The sequence below is a fragment of the Chinchilla lanigera genome, unplaced genomic scaffold (genome assembly GCF_000276665.1).
Source record: "Chinchilla lanigera isolate Chin_1 unplaced genomic scaffold, ChiLan1.0 scaffold00061, whole genome shotgun sequence".
Classification (NCBI taxonomy): Eukaryota; Metazoa; Chordata; class Mammalia; order Rodentia; family Chinchillidae; genus Chinchilla; species Chinchilla lanigera.
Genome location: NW_004955462.1, coordinates 6,328,006 through 6,342,660, shown reverse-complemented (window position 1 = coordinate 6,342,660; position 14,655 = coordinate 6,328,006). Strand labels below are relative to the sequence as shown.

At 31.7% G+C, this 14,655-nt stretch overlaps 1 protein-coding gene across 6 annotated transcripts in view; it reads left to right on the top strand.

The window, feature by feature from the left end:
• LOC102004253 (kinesin-associated protein 3) overlaps positions 1–14,655 on the top strand; it is a 170,370-nt gene that overhangs the window by 47,884 nt on the left and 107,831 nt on the right. For all 6 annotated transcript variants that reach the window (XM_005398164.2, XM_005398165.2, XM_005398168.2 and 3 more), the window contains 5 exons: positions 4,239–4,294; positions 4,792–4,933; positions 8,179–8,278; positions 10,293–10,417; positions 11,976–12,074. In XM_005398164.2, coding sequence (XP_005398221.1) covers positions 4,239–4,294; positions 4,792–4,933; positions 8,179–8,278; positions 10,293–10,417; positions 11,976–12,074 — 522 coding nt within the window. The remainder of the gene's footprint in view (positions 1–4,238; positions 4,295–4,791; positions 4,934–8,178; positions 8,279–10,292; positions 10,418–11,975; positions 12,075–14,655) is intronic.

Below are 14,655 nucleotides of genomic sequence, written 5' to 3'. Positions count from 1 at the left end.
AAAAAAAAAAAAAAAAAAAAAAAAAAAAAAAAAAAAAAAAGCAAAACAAAAACAGACATTAAAATGGAAAGTACCACAAATTATTTAATTTCATATCACAGTATTTACTATTTTTTAAGAGGGGTTGTTATATTACATATTGCTATTGTCAACAAACTTGTTCAGATTATCAGATGTAAGAATGCAAGATTGATCAAAGAGAATAAAAAGTAATAAAAAATTAGAAGTAATACATACCTTCGCTAAACAAGATGGTAGGAATTTGACATTGGTTCTCATATTGCATATTGTTGTCTTTAAATCAGTTATTTAAAGTACTAGGGGCTGGGGATTTAGCTCAGCGGCAAAGCGCCTGCCTAGCAAGCGCAAGGTCATAAGTTCGGTTCCCGGTACTGGAGAAAAACAAAAAAATAAAAAAATTTTAAAAAATAAAGTACCAGATATACGCATGCAGAATTAGTCAAAAAAAATTAAGCATTAACTGTTCCTTTCAATAACACAATAGATGTCAGCAGTACAATTATCCTAGCTATCCTTGTATGTACATACAAGGATATATATTTATATATATATATTTTCTCCCTTTCCTTCTCTCTTTTTTCTTTTTCTTTATCCCAGTTCCTTCCTTTTAAACAATTTCTTTCCCTTTCACAATATCTCTTCTACCTTTTACAAGTTTAGCTTCTGTTATTTCTTTGCTGGTTTTTTTTTTTTTTGTCTAAGTGATCTATCTCTTTGTGACAATGGTGTGTTAATGTCCTCTATTATGATTGTATTACTGCTTATTTGATCTTTTATGTCTGTTAAAATTTGTCTTATATAGTGACCTTCTTTATCTCTTTTTGTCATTCTTGGTTTGAAGTTCACATTTTCTGCAAACAGAATAGCTTTCCCTGCTTTTTTCTGGATTCCTGTCACATGCAGTATTGTTTTCCATCCTTTGACTTTCAGTCTGTGAATTTCCTTTTGAGTTAAATGTGTTTCTTCTATACAGCATATTATTGGATCTTGTTTCTTGATCTACTCTGCCAGTCTGCTTCTTTTGATTGAATTGCGGCCGATTACATTAATAGTTATAACTGATATGTATTGGCTTCTCTTTGTCATGTTGTTTTCCTGCTGTTGGTTCCCTACTTTTTCTCTCTCTTTAACTGCTTGCTCTGCTTGGTGGATCCTTTGTATTGTTCTTGAAATTGTGGTTGTTTTTATCTCTTTCTAGAATATCTTTTAGTACTCTTTGTAGGGTTGGTTTGGTGCTCATGAGTTTCTTCAGTTCTTTGTCATGGAAATATTTTATATCTCCATTAATTTTGAAGGATAGTTTTGCGGGGTACATCAGTCTGGGTTGGAAGCAGTTTTCTTTCAGGACCTGAAATCCTTCACTCCAGGCTCTTCTTAACTTCATGGTTTGTGTTGAAAAATTTGCCATGATTCTGATGAGCTTTCTTTTATAGGTGATCTGTTTCTTTTCTCTAACATCTTTTAAATATGCTGTTCTGTTGCTGAATTTATGGGATCTTGATCACTATATGTCTCCGTATACGTTTATTTTGGTTATGGCTAATTGGAGTTCTATATGCCTCAATTAAGTGTATGTCCAATTCTTATTCCATGCTTGGGACATTTTCTGCTATTACTTCTGCAAATAGTCTTTTTATGTCCTTTGTGTTGACTTCTGCTGTTTTATTGCATTGTTTTTCTTTGCATCATCGTATAGCTGTTGAATTGTTATTTCCCGGTTCCTTGTTATTTAAAGAGATCTTTCCTTTTGCGATCATTAGCTGCAATGCTGTCTTCAGGCTCTGAAAGTCAATCTTCAGCTTTGTTGAAGCAGTTTTGCCAGCTTTCAATGGAATTTTTAATTTCCTGGATATCTCTTTGAGTGTGTTTTGTGCATTCTAATTCTTTCCTATATTGTTCATTCAAGGTTTCCATCATTTTCCTATGGTGGTCTGTTTTTTTTTTTCTACTTCTTCTTTAGAGTTCTTAGCAATTCTTTCATTATTATTGTCATTTCTTTTTTTACCTGAGAGATTATTTCCAATCTGATGTTTTCTATAGCCTGATGGATTTGTTTCTTTACTTCAGTTGCTATCATTTCAGAAATTTCAGGTGTGTGACTTCTAAGCTGTTCTATGTGGATGTCTCATGGACTTGTTCTGGGTGGGGTGGAAGTCTGAGATTGTATTTTGCTCTTTTGTTTTGTCATTTTTGATGACTCCATGTATTCCTGGGGCTCACCATGTATTCCTGGGGCTCACCATGGCTCCCACGATGGTGTTGGGGATGGGGTGCAATCACTGAGGCTCCCAAAGCTGTCCAGGGCTCAGCGTGGTTCCTGCAAAGCTGTGGGGTGGCAGGACATGGTTACCAAGGCTTTCAAAGCTGTCCAGAGCTCAGTGTGGCTTCCACGATGGTGTGTGTGGGGAGAGGACACAGTATTTACTATTGTTTAACATTGGTGATTTCTAAAGTAATGGTGCTTTCAAAACAACAAATAAGTGCTGAAAATTTGACTGGACTAAATATAGAAAATGAATAAAATTTTTTTGGACTTTTTAAAAATTAGTCTCTGCATCTATAGAAAATAAAATGTTTTGTGCCTAATACATACTTTCGTTACACAGATTGTACTCTCATTGTGTATTTTTTTAATAAATTGAATGGGTATACATTTATTTAGAAGAAAATGTAGCCACTTGAACTTGATTGCTTCTAATCATATAGCAAATAGTATATACAGTACTTATCACTTATTGATAAATGCTATCTTGTGAAAAGAACTATCAAGCAAAAATTTACTAAGATGTCTATAAATGAGCGCTAGCATCTGTAAATTTAAAGTGAACAAATTAGATTTTCTAATGTTTTAATATATGTATACTTAGTATATGTTCTACAATATAGTTAAAATTGATCTTTCATGGTACCAAATTAGTAATTCTGAAGGCAATTATAGTATATGTCTTTATACTGGGGAAACCCCTATCCCTGAGGTTTCATGGCAAATCATCATGGCAAATCCCTCTCATAGGAATTAAAGGAATATAAGGATATTTTTCTACATGGTATTTCATATTTCAGAGTCAGAAACCTTGCCCTGAAAGTGATTGAAACAATAGTATTTGATTTTGTGATTTATTACCTTAAATGATTTTTTTCCTTTTCTAATTAAAACCACTGTCATAATAAATTATCTGAAGCAAAATTTAACTATTGAGATTATATAACCACATCTGAATTGGCTTCTGTCCTCTGAAAATAGTAAAGGGTAACTCTATTATATGTATTTGCTAATTATAGAATCAAATTTTGATGTTTTTCAGATTTAATGTACAAGCATTGCTTAGTTTTTTGAGCCAGATTATGAAAGCATTTATTTACTTACTTATTTGTAATGCTAGGAGTGGGATTCAAGACCTTTCACATGCTAATAAGCAAGCACTTTACACCCCCTGGTTCATTTTATTTTGAGACAGAATGTCACTAAATTGCCTAAACTGGGCTTAAAATTGTGACCCTGCTGCCTCTGCCTCCTGGATACCTCATACTACAGGTGTGTGCCACCAAACTCAGCTAACAAAGCACCTTTGATAGGTTTTTTTTTTTTAGGAAATGAAATTGTTTTTAATTAAATAATTCACTATAACAAATGACTGAAAGTTGTGTTCAATATCTTTAGATACCTCCTACTTAGGAGTTGAGGATTAAATTAATACATATATTAAATATTTGTCTTTAGAGTTATGATCTTTTACTTATCAGAGCAAAATCATTTAATTATATATTATTTTAGCTTGTAAATACACCTATCATTTCTTATTATTTTGTTACTTGTCGTATTATTCAGATTGTTAAATTATTCCTTTTTTCTTTGCCTTAATAACTTACTTCTTCCCACCTTAAATGTGCATTAGGAGGGAAATAAAGAATATTTAAAGTGGATTATTTTGCTTCTTGTTGGTAAATCTAGTTAACAACAGATGATGTTAAAATCATTCCCCAATTGTAACATAGGAATTACTTAAAAATTTTATTAGTTCCTCCTCTACAAGATAGCCACTAAAATAGATGGATAGGTTGTAGATATGCTTTTTTATGTACATTTGAAAACATAAATTTTATCAACCAGTTGTCTTAGTGTCTCTAGTTTAGCTAGAATTAAACTCATATGCTGAAAAATAAAATTACTCCAAAACCCCAAAAACCTATTGCTAATTTTAAAAAACTTTTTACAGAAAAAAAAGAAAAATCAAACAAACCTAAAGATCCACCTCCTTTTGAAGGAACTGAGGTAAGACTCTGAATTCTGATCTAATAAGTGACTCATTTGTAAGCTATTGCCTTTTGTCATCAATAATGCATATACATTAATTGGATGTGGAATTTAAAAATGATTGAATTTAGATTTGCCTGAAAAAGGTAGATGATAAGTATTTAATTGATAATGACAAAAATTATTGCTTGTGTTTAAAATAAATGGTAAAAATGTTTTAATATTTTTATTGCAGTATGTTTTGAAATATTGTTTACTTATTGTAATAGATACAAATTAGCTTGTATTACATTTAAAATAGCCTATACTGACGGACAAATTTTAGAGTTTATATACATTCCATTTTGTCATAGTACCTGAAAACCTAAAATCTCCATCTACAAAAAGATCGCTACTGTCAGTTCTTTGGAAATTTGCTTATTGTTATATAGAGGAGTATATTGATCACAACATACTATTCCTTTGACAGTGAATCTGTGTACTATTATTAAGTACTTCCTCCCTCTCTGTTTCAGATTGATGAAGTTGCCAACATTAATGACATGGATGAATACCTTGAGTTACTGTATGAAGATATTCCTGACAAGGTTCGGGGTTCTGCTCTGATCCTACAGCTTGCTCGAAATCCTGATAACTTGGAAGAACTACTATTGAATGGTGATTTATGTCTATAAATATTACAAATAGAAAAATTATTGTGAAGTTTGGATTCATAACTCTGTGAAGTTTGGATTCATAACTTATTATGGATATGCATGCACACTTTTCATATCTTAAATATTTATATTTTACATACTAACCCTTTTTTATTTTGTTTCTCATGCCTTTTCATGGATTATCTTTTTCCATCTTTTTACTTTCACCTTAATTATTTCTTTGAATATAAAATGTTTCTATTGTAGGTAACATATGGTTGGATCATATTGCTTTTTAAATCCAGTATTACCCATTATAATGTTTAGCCTACTTAGCATTAATGTAATTACTTGCAAGGTAGAATTTGCATCTAGCATTTTATACTTGCTTTCTCTGTAGCTTTTACATTTTTGTTCTTATATTCCTCCACTATTGTTTTTATTTGTGTTATTTTCTCATTTACTATTTTAATCCCCTTGTTCTATAACTATATTTTCTTGAGTTACTGTATTTTCTGACTGATTTCCTTGAATTATAACTAACAATTTTAAGCGCACTTGTTCACATTAATCCAGCTTTATTTTAACAGTCTATAAAGTTTACTCCAGAATACCTGTTTGCTCATTACTCTTTTGTATTGCTACAGCTACACAGACTTACTTACTGTACTTATATAGTATAAGCCCATCAATACAAGTATATGACTATCACCACATGTATTTTTACAAGTCAAATAGAAGAGTACCATCAGAAATATGATTATATTATCTTTTTGTGTTTATCCTTTTAATTTCTTTATGTGTATGTAAATTATTATCTAGTGTCTTTATATTGATTTTTTTTAGTTTATATCTACTGTTGAGACCTTTTAATGAGTTTTGTATGACAGTTGTTTTTTAAGTACAGAATTTCTATTTAGCTCTTTTATAGTTTTCACCTCTTTGGCAAAGCATCACTTTCATATATTTGCATACTTTCCTTTAATTTTTTAGACATGGTTTCTTTCAGTTATTTAAAATATAACTCACTTAAAATCTTTATTTCACCAGTTCAAAGTCTGTACTTTCTCATGGACAGTTTCTATTGACTAATTTATTTTGTGAGTATGGACCATGCTGTTCTGTTTCTTTGCAGGCCTCGTTGTTGAAATAGTATCATGTGGCAACTCTGCAAATCAGATTCTCTCTCAGGGGCTTGTTATTGATGATATTTGTTTACCGAATTTCGTAGGTTAATTGTGTAAATTCTGTGGTCTTCATCTGTATGGCCACTGAAATCTCTTAAGTCTTTATAGAAATTCAGTTCACATAGGTTTGAAGAAGTTTATTTTGAACATTTTTACCAGTTTTCTCATTTGCTTATGGAGGAATGGATTTTTGGAGGTCTTTAATCTTCCTAGAATTCATTTTTTTTTTTAAGTGGAGGAGTAGAGTTTGAAGTTTATTTTTTTCCAAGTTGAACAGCATTTATCCCAATCCTTCATACTCGATCCTTTCCCAAGTTTAAAAGTGCCTTTTTTATACTATGTGTACCATTCTTTTATGGAACAAGCGCTTCTTGAAAACTTACTCTTTGCCAGGTACTATTCCCATAGATTCATGGATCTCTTTATGCTCTTTCTCTGTTTCTTTAGTCTGATATCTCCCAAGCCCATAGAATGGTGTTCATTCTTTTATTTTGCATTTTGACTAGAATTGTAGGATATGTAAGAAAAATGCTCCTATCTTTCCTTCTTTTTTCTTTAAAGTTTGTTTTGCTGGTCCTGTACATTTGTTTTATATATCAGTATGAGATAAATTTAGCATATTTTGTGGAAACTTTATTGTGATTGCATTCACTCTATAGACCAATGTGTGATGGTTTTCAACATTTTATAAACTTTATTTATTTTTTATTTTTTTTATTTTTTGATTTTTCTCTGGTACCGGGAACTGAACTCACAACCTTGCGCTTGCCAGGCAGGCGCTTTTGCCACTGAGCTAAATCCCCAGCCCCTAACATTTTATAAACTTTATATTTTCTTTTGGCTATTTCTTGATAACCTTTGTGCAAGTCTTATCGCTATATTTTTATTCAGACACTTTTCTGTTATATACTAAATGAAAATGAAATGAAATTGGTGACAAAACCCAAGCCTACATTCATGACATTGTAGAAGAGTATTTCTATAATGTATTAAAAAGTACTATTTTGTCTAGGTTATAATGGTCGAAAGCCTTTTGGGACTTACTTAATTGAACAATGTTAAATCAGGTTCATATTAAGTAGGACCTTATGGAGCTTTCGTGTGTTAACAATGAACACTGACTATTCATCTAACCTCACAATAATTCTGTTCAAAGCATATACTATAGGCTCTACATTGTGAATGTTCATAATACTGTGAAATACTGTTGCAGGGTATTTTTTATTTTGCTAAAATCCACTAAGTGGATTAATAACTGATAGTTTATTCTAATCTAGCCATAATGCTTAAATAAACTGGATATTTTATAACCACAATAGAGAATAATAATACAGTTTATTAAATGCAGTTGACTCTAGGTACTTAGAGACAGTTGAAATAATTTCTGTATTTAATATACACATATATTATTTCAGTAGTTTTAAGAATTCATAAGCTATGGGACAACTCTAATTTAAAATTAATCTTATTACTTTATATTTACTTAATATACAATAACAGTTAGTAATTAATTGTTTTTACCTTGCTGTATGTATAAACCTAACAGTAAAGCTTATTAACATGCCTGGGAGATAATCTTTGGAAGATCTTTTGTTTTACTTATGTCTGTTGGTCTGTGATACTGAAATATTTTTGTGTGTAAATTTTATTTGGTCAACTTATTTTAGTGGAACAGATATAAGTCTTCTAAACAAAAAATTCTTTTCTAGATGTATTGTAATTTTTTATACATTAAATCAGATGTTAAAAAAAGAAAAAAATTGTAATTATAGTAATAAAATTCCAAGTAGAAATGCAAGTCAAGAAAAGAGTGGCCTTTTTATTATTTGTGTTATCATCCATAATATAAGTATTATGTTACTTTACTAAATTATATTTGTTTACAATTTAGACATGTTTTAAGTAAAAGTTATATTTTAGTTTTGAAAACAGCTTTCTGTATTGGAAAGAATCATCCTACTTTTTTGTCCTAGTTCCATCTTAGCTTTGTTATTTATTAATAAGTAGACATTCAAAACCAGTCTCCCTTTATACCAGAGTCAAGGCAAATGATCATTTCTTATGTTGTCTTTTTCTGTAGAAACTGCTCTTGGTGCACTAGCAAGAGTCCTGAGAGAAGACTGGAAGCAAAGTGTTGAGTTAGCTACAAACATAATTTACATCTTTTTTTGCTTTTCCAGGCAAGTATAAAAATTATAAAATAAAATCAGTCCATTTGTTCCTGTCAGTCTATAGATTAGTGGTTCAGTCTTCTGTATGTTTGCTTATGCTCTGCATCTGAACTCTTTAGTTTTGTTTGATTCCCATTCTTTGTCGTGCTTTCAGTTACTCTTTCATTGTCTCCACTCACCCCTACATATGCACGCATGCACAATGGGTTAGTATAGTGGCTTAGCGTTTAGCAATATGGGCTGTAGAAGTAGACTGTCTTGATTTGAATGCAAGCCCTGCTGTTTAACTGTGTGATCTTGGGTTACTTAACTTTTCTGTGCCTCATTTTGTTCTTGTGTAGAATTTGGATAGTGAGAGTGACACAGTCTTCAGAGTGAAAGATTGAATGCTCAATAGTTTTAGATTAAGTAATTAAGAACTAAAATACTTGTAATAAAGCCTAACCCAGAGTAAATGCTAATTGTTACTGTACATATTGTTGTACGTACACTTATATGTACAAATACAAGTATATACACATTGAGCATCATACTGTTTATACGTGTATTTTTTTATTTTCAATTTTATTTTTTTCTGTTCTTTTTGTTCTGTTGGTTTGTTTGTGACACGGTCTCGCTATATAGTCCAGGCTGGCCTTGAACTTACTATGTAGCCCAAGCTGGCTTCAAACTCATGGTGATCCTCCTGCCTCAGCATCCTGAGTGTTGAAATTCCAGGTCAATTTTATTTTTTAATTTCAATTTTACTCTGTATATTTAAGGGATATAGTACAATAATTCATTACTACGTGTATACAATGTGTAATGATCAGTCAGGATAATTAGCATTTTTATCACCTTAAACATTTATTATTTCTTTATATTGAGAAACTTTGAATTTCTCTCCTAGTTCTTTATATAGTATATTCTAAATTATGATAAACCGTAGCCATCCTGTTATGCTGTAGAACATTAGAAATTATTATTCCTGTGTACATATATTCTGGTACCTATTATTCAACCTTGTACTATCTCTGTCATCTTTCCCTTCAAGTCTTCCCAGCCTCTAGTGACCATTTTTTTACTCTCTACTTCTATAAAACCAACTTTCTTAGCTTCTACCTATAAGAAAGAACTTGTGGTACCTGTCTTTATACTAACTTAAGCCTAGCTCATTTCAGTTAACTTTATGTTCCACCCATGTTCCCACTAATGATGGGAAAAATTATTTTAATATGGCTTAATAATATTCTATTTATAGTAATATTCTATTTATGTAAGTAGAATATACTATTCAAGTAGAATATTCTATTTACTTGAGTAGAATATTCTATTCTATTTAAAAAGATATTTATTGAGACACTGAAAATTTGCTAATTCCTAGAGATTTTCTTCTGTGTAGTTTCTAAAAATATACTGGCATTAGCAAATAAATACTTATGACTTGTCTAGGAAACATTGATAAAACCTGATTATTTTACTCTTTTATGCTGTTATCAACTTTGTAGAATAAATAAGATACATGTCTAATATAGTTAATTATTTTATTAAATAATAGTCTGAAAATTCTCAGAAAGTTTTGCGTGTTTAATTTGGTTGTTAATTTTTAAATGTGTTTCATTTTCAATTTCTTAAAAATAATTGTATTTATTTTATTTATTTGTTTTTGGTAATGGGAATTAAACTCATGACCTTGTCCTTGCTAGGCAGGGGCTGTGCTGCTGAGCTACATCCCTGGCCCAAAATAATTGTATTTAAACTGGGCATGGTGGTGCAGTCCAGTGATCCTATGCAGGAGGCTGAGGCAGACGGAATATGAGTTCAAGGCCAACCTGGGCTATAGAGTGAGATGCTATCTCAAAAATATGTTTAAAGTAATCTAAAGATTTCAAATTTTCTGAGTATACTGTAGATATATTCACTTATTGAAATGGTATGTCAAATTTATTTCCTATGTTGTTTGTACCATTATCTGCCAAAATCAAATTTCCTATATGTTCAAAATGTATTCCTTTAAATAAATATTAAAACCTCTTCTTTAAAGCTTTTCTCAGTTTCATGGAGTAATCACTCACTATAAAATTGGAGCTCTGTGTATGAATATCATTGATCATGAGCTAAAAAGACACGAGCTTTGGCAAGAAGAACTTTCTAAGAAGAAGAAGGCTGATATCCTTTTAGAGTGCAGTTTTGACCTGATCTTACCTCTTGCTATAAGTTTTGGATGGGAAGGATTTTTTTTAATATTACTAATTGTATTACCATGCAAGATTATACTGAAGGTTAAGATGAACGATTGAAAGTATGAGAATAGAGTTTTAACAGTAACTTTTGTCTCTCTCCAACTTTGATTACTCAGTGAGGTAGAAGGGAGATCTATTGGTTAGTGGAAGTATGGCTCACCATTGTTGTTTATGCCCTTGTCCCTCAGTATTAAGGTGAATTTGATGGGAATGGAGGTAAATTTTGTGATGAAGCTAGTTTAAAGTTTGGGTCTTTTATTATTTATTTAGTGAAGTGTAAAAATACTCATCTTAATAAATACAGCTGTACCTCAGTTTATGAACTTGATTCTTTCTGTGATTCTGGTCACAAACCAAGTTGGATAAGGACTGAACCATAGTCAGTGGTTAAGTTCAGTGGTGACTTTATAGGGAAATTTCATGTGGTTTTCGTCCAGTTCAGTTTGCAACTAGAACTGTGGAGAAGATTGAGTTTGTGAACTGAGGCACAAGTGTTTAGTTTTGAGAGTGCTATAGAATGATGGAACCTGTGAAAGGAATTTTAGAAATAATGTTTAGTCTATCTTGCAATGTAAATGTATTCTCTCTGACAGAGTTGTATAGTCCGTTCTTTAACAATGTTGGTGTATTGGTTTAATTCCTCCTGTTTTTCAAACTGTGTTATAATATTTTTTGCTTAGTCAACCAATAACTTATATTCCTTGGTTGTAGTCTTATATACAGAAGTAATATAGAACAAAGATATTCTTTCCAACATTACAATTTTCCTAGTGATTTGAAGATATTCCTCATATTGCCTATTGTAATATACTTCTAGGTCAAAAGTCCTGTCTGAGTTCATATCTGTTGAAGTATGACATGTTTTACAGATCAACAAGCCATGATAATAAAATTCTTTTGAACTCAGGGTTTACTGATACCTTTCGACAAATGAAAACATTATTCCTGTTGGGCACAGTATCATACATTTCTAAACACTCCTTTGTAAAACAATAAAAAAAGTGGACCTTATTCTTTGGAATATTTTTCTCATGGTATATCTAATCTGAAGAGTGCTAAAAAGCTTTAGATTTAATCTGCATCCTTTAAATATGCTGGGCATCTCTCTGAAGTGGAGTCTATTGTGCTTAGTAAGTAAATCACTCCCTATAAGGCAGTACTCTTTGCATGGACTCACTTGATAATCTGTTGAAAGTTGTATTCTTGGCAGTTTAAATGAAATATTTTCATATAGTTTCTTGGCTATTAGGAATTTAAATATTCGGTGAAGTTCAAATATTTCCTCACCCAAGGATTAGGAATCTAAAGAAATTCTTGAACCTTTGGCTAAAATGTCCTTCAGAGAACATTTTATTGACCCATTGTTAGAGAAAGTAACTAGATAAAATTGCTTTTAACATTTAGTAGTGTTGTTCTTCATAATATTTTCAGCAAGGTTCTTTTTGTTTCAGTTAGAATGTATGGTCCTTAACTTAAGTTTTTACTCGATGAAGACCTTGAAAACCAAACCGTGAAAAAGGATTATGAGAAAGCTTTTAAAAAGTACCAGGGACTTGTGGTAAAACAAGAACAGCTATTGAGAGGTATGAATTCCTAAGCAGTGAGAAAAGCAGCAAAGTATTTACTATAATACATTTGTTTTGTCATACAAGTGAGCTAATATCAGAATAATGGAAAGTTGTATAAATTTTAATATGTTGAGTCCTTCTATCCATAATAATTTTAAACTTTTCTTTCTACTGTATTTCTCCATTTAACCCTTACATGTATTTTAATTTGGTGTATGACCTTTTCTTTTCTTATTTTTGGTGCTAGAAATCAAACTCAGGACCTTGTATTTGCCATACAGGTGCTGTGCCACGGAGCTATATCTCTGGCCAACCTTTTCAAAAAGAAGCTTTATTTCTAAAACTACATTTGATAAAGTGAATTATTTTACTGCTTCTCTAGGAAGTTGACAGAAGAGTTTTCAAAATAATCTTGTAATATAAAGTAATTTCTTGTTTCTAAGCTTTATTTTTTTCTTTTTGGTTTTTTTCCGGTGCCAGGAATTGAACTCACGACCTTGCGCTTGCCAGGCAGGCGCTGTGCTGCTGAGCTAAATCCCCATCTAAGCTTTCTTGAGGAATATAAGACTTTATTAGCAAGGTTTTACAATCACATACAAAATTTTATGATGGCCAGAGAGAATGATGTTTATCTTTTCATTGTTATATCTTCAACTCCTCGCTTGTATTTGGATATGGATTTTTAGTTTAGCTCACTGGTCATTTCATTAATTTTGTACATGGAAGTATTTGCTAACTTTCAGAATTCTTTTAGACTCTGTTTTAGCACTTTGAGCACTTTTAATTTCATAGTTTTCATATATATTTCTTGAATAAGTTAGATCACCTATTGTTGAACATGCCAGATTTTCAAACTCAATTTTGTTATTCATACATATTTGTGATGCATAGTGAACACATTCATTGTTCAGATAGTTGATACATGTACAACACATACTAATTCTTTTTAATTCCCTCTCTGCAATATCTTAGTCTCCTTCCCATTTCCAAAAGATCTATCTTCCTATTTCCTATTTTATATTTTTTATTTTGCTCTTTGATGTTTTTTAATTGCCATTTAAGCTTGTATGTTTGTTTTATTTCGCCTAGTGTTGTCTTGAGGTGGTCTTGAGGTGCCATTTTCCTACAAATGATTCAAGTTTATCCTTCTTTATACCATAGTAGTGCTCCATTGTATAAATACCACATTTTCTTTATCCATTTATCTGTTGGTAGGCATATAGTCCACTTTGAAGCTTTAGTATGAGTTATGATGCTATAAACATAGGTAAGCATGTATCAGTGTAATTATGATGTAGTAATGCTTTCAGGAGGGCACTGAGAAGGAGAAGAGCTAGGTTGAATGGAATTTCTAGTGTTAGTTCTTTGAGAAATCTCCATACTGTCTTCCATACTGGTTTTACTAGTTTACATTCCTGCCAACAATGAAAAGGGTACCTTTTCCCTGCAGTACCTAAGGTTTGTTGTTTGATTTCTTCATAGCTATTCTTTTTGGATTAGTTGGAATCTCAGTGTTGTTTTGTATTGCTTATTACCCACTTGTTCTTCTTCTGAGAAGTGTCCGTTCATTTCAGTTCCCCTTTTAGTGGGATGTCTTTTATTTTGGAGGTCTAATTATTTTATTTGTTTTATATTCGACATATTAATCCTCTGTCCAATGTGTAACTGGCAAGATTTTTTTTTTCATGTTTCTGTTTTAATATTTAGATCTTTGATCCATTTTGACTTTAATTTAGTGCATGGTGAAAGACATGGGTCTAGGTTTAGTCTTCGGAATGTGGAAAGCCAGTTCTTCCAGCACCATTTATTAAATAGGCAATCTTCCTTCCACTGAACATGTTTGGCCCCTTTGTCGAAGATAAGGTGACTGAGTATATTTGTAGTTGTATCTGTATCTTCTAATCTGTTCCATTGATCTGCAGTTCTGTTTTTGTGCAGTACCATGCTGATTTTATCACAGTAGCTTTGTAATATAATTTTAAGTCAGGAATTGTGATGCCTCTTGCCTTTGCTTTGTTTCCTAAGATTTCTTTTGCTATTCTAGACCTCTTCTGGTTCCAGATGAACTTTAGGAGTGTTTTCTGTAGATCTATGAGGTATACTAATGGTATTTTGTTTGGGATTGCATTGAATCTATACAACAATTTTGGGAGTATGGCCATTATCACAATGTTGGTTCTTCCTATCCATGAGCAAGGAGTATCTTTCCATTTTCTGATATCCTCTTTGACCTCTTTTTTCAGAGTACTATAATTTTCTCTGTATAGAACTTTTACTTCTTTTGTTAGATTAATTCCTAAGTATCTCATCTTTTTAGATGCTATTGTGGGAGGTGTGGTTTCCATAATTTCTCCTTCAGTCTGTTTGTTCCTTGTGTACAGGAATGCTATTGACTTTTGAGTGTTAACTTTGTATCCAGCTATGCGACTGAATTTGGTTATTAAATCCATGAGCCTTTTGGTGGAGTTTTTGGGGTCTTCTATGTAGAGTATCATGTCATCTGTGCATAATAACATTTTCACTTCTTCCTTTCCTATCCTTATTCCTTTTATTTCTCGCTCTTGTCTAATTGCTCTAGCCAGTATTTCCAGAACTA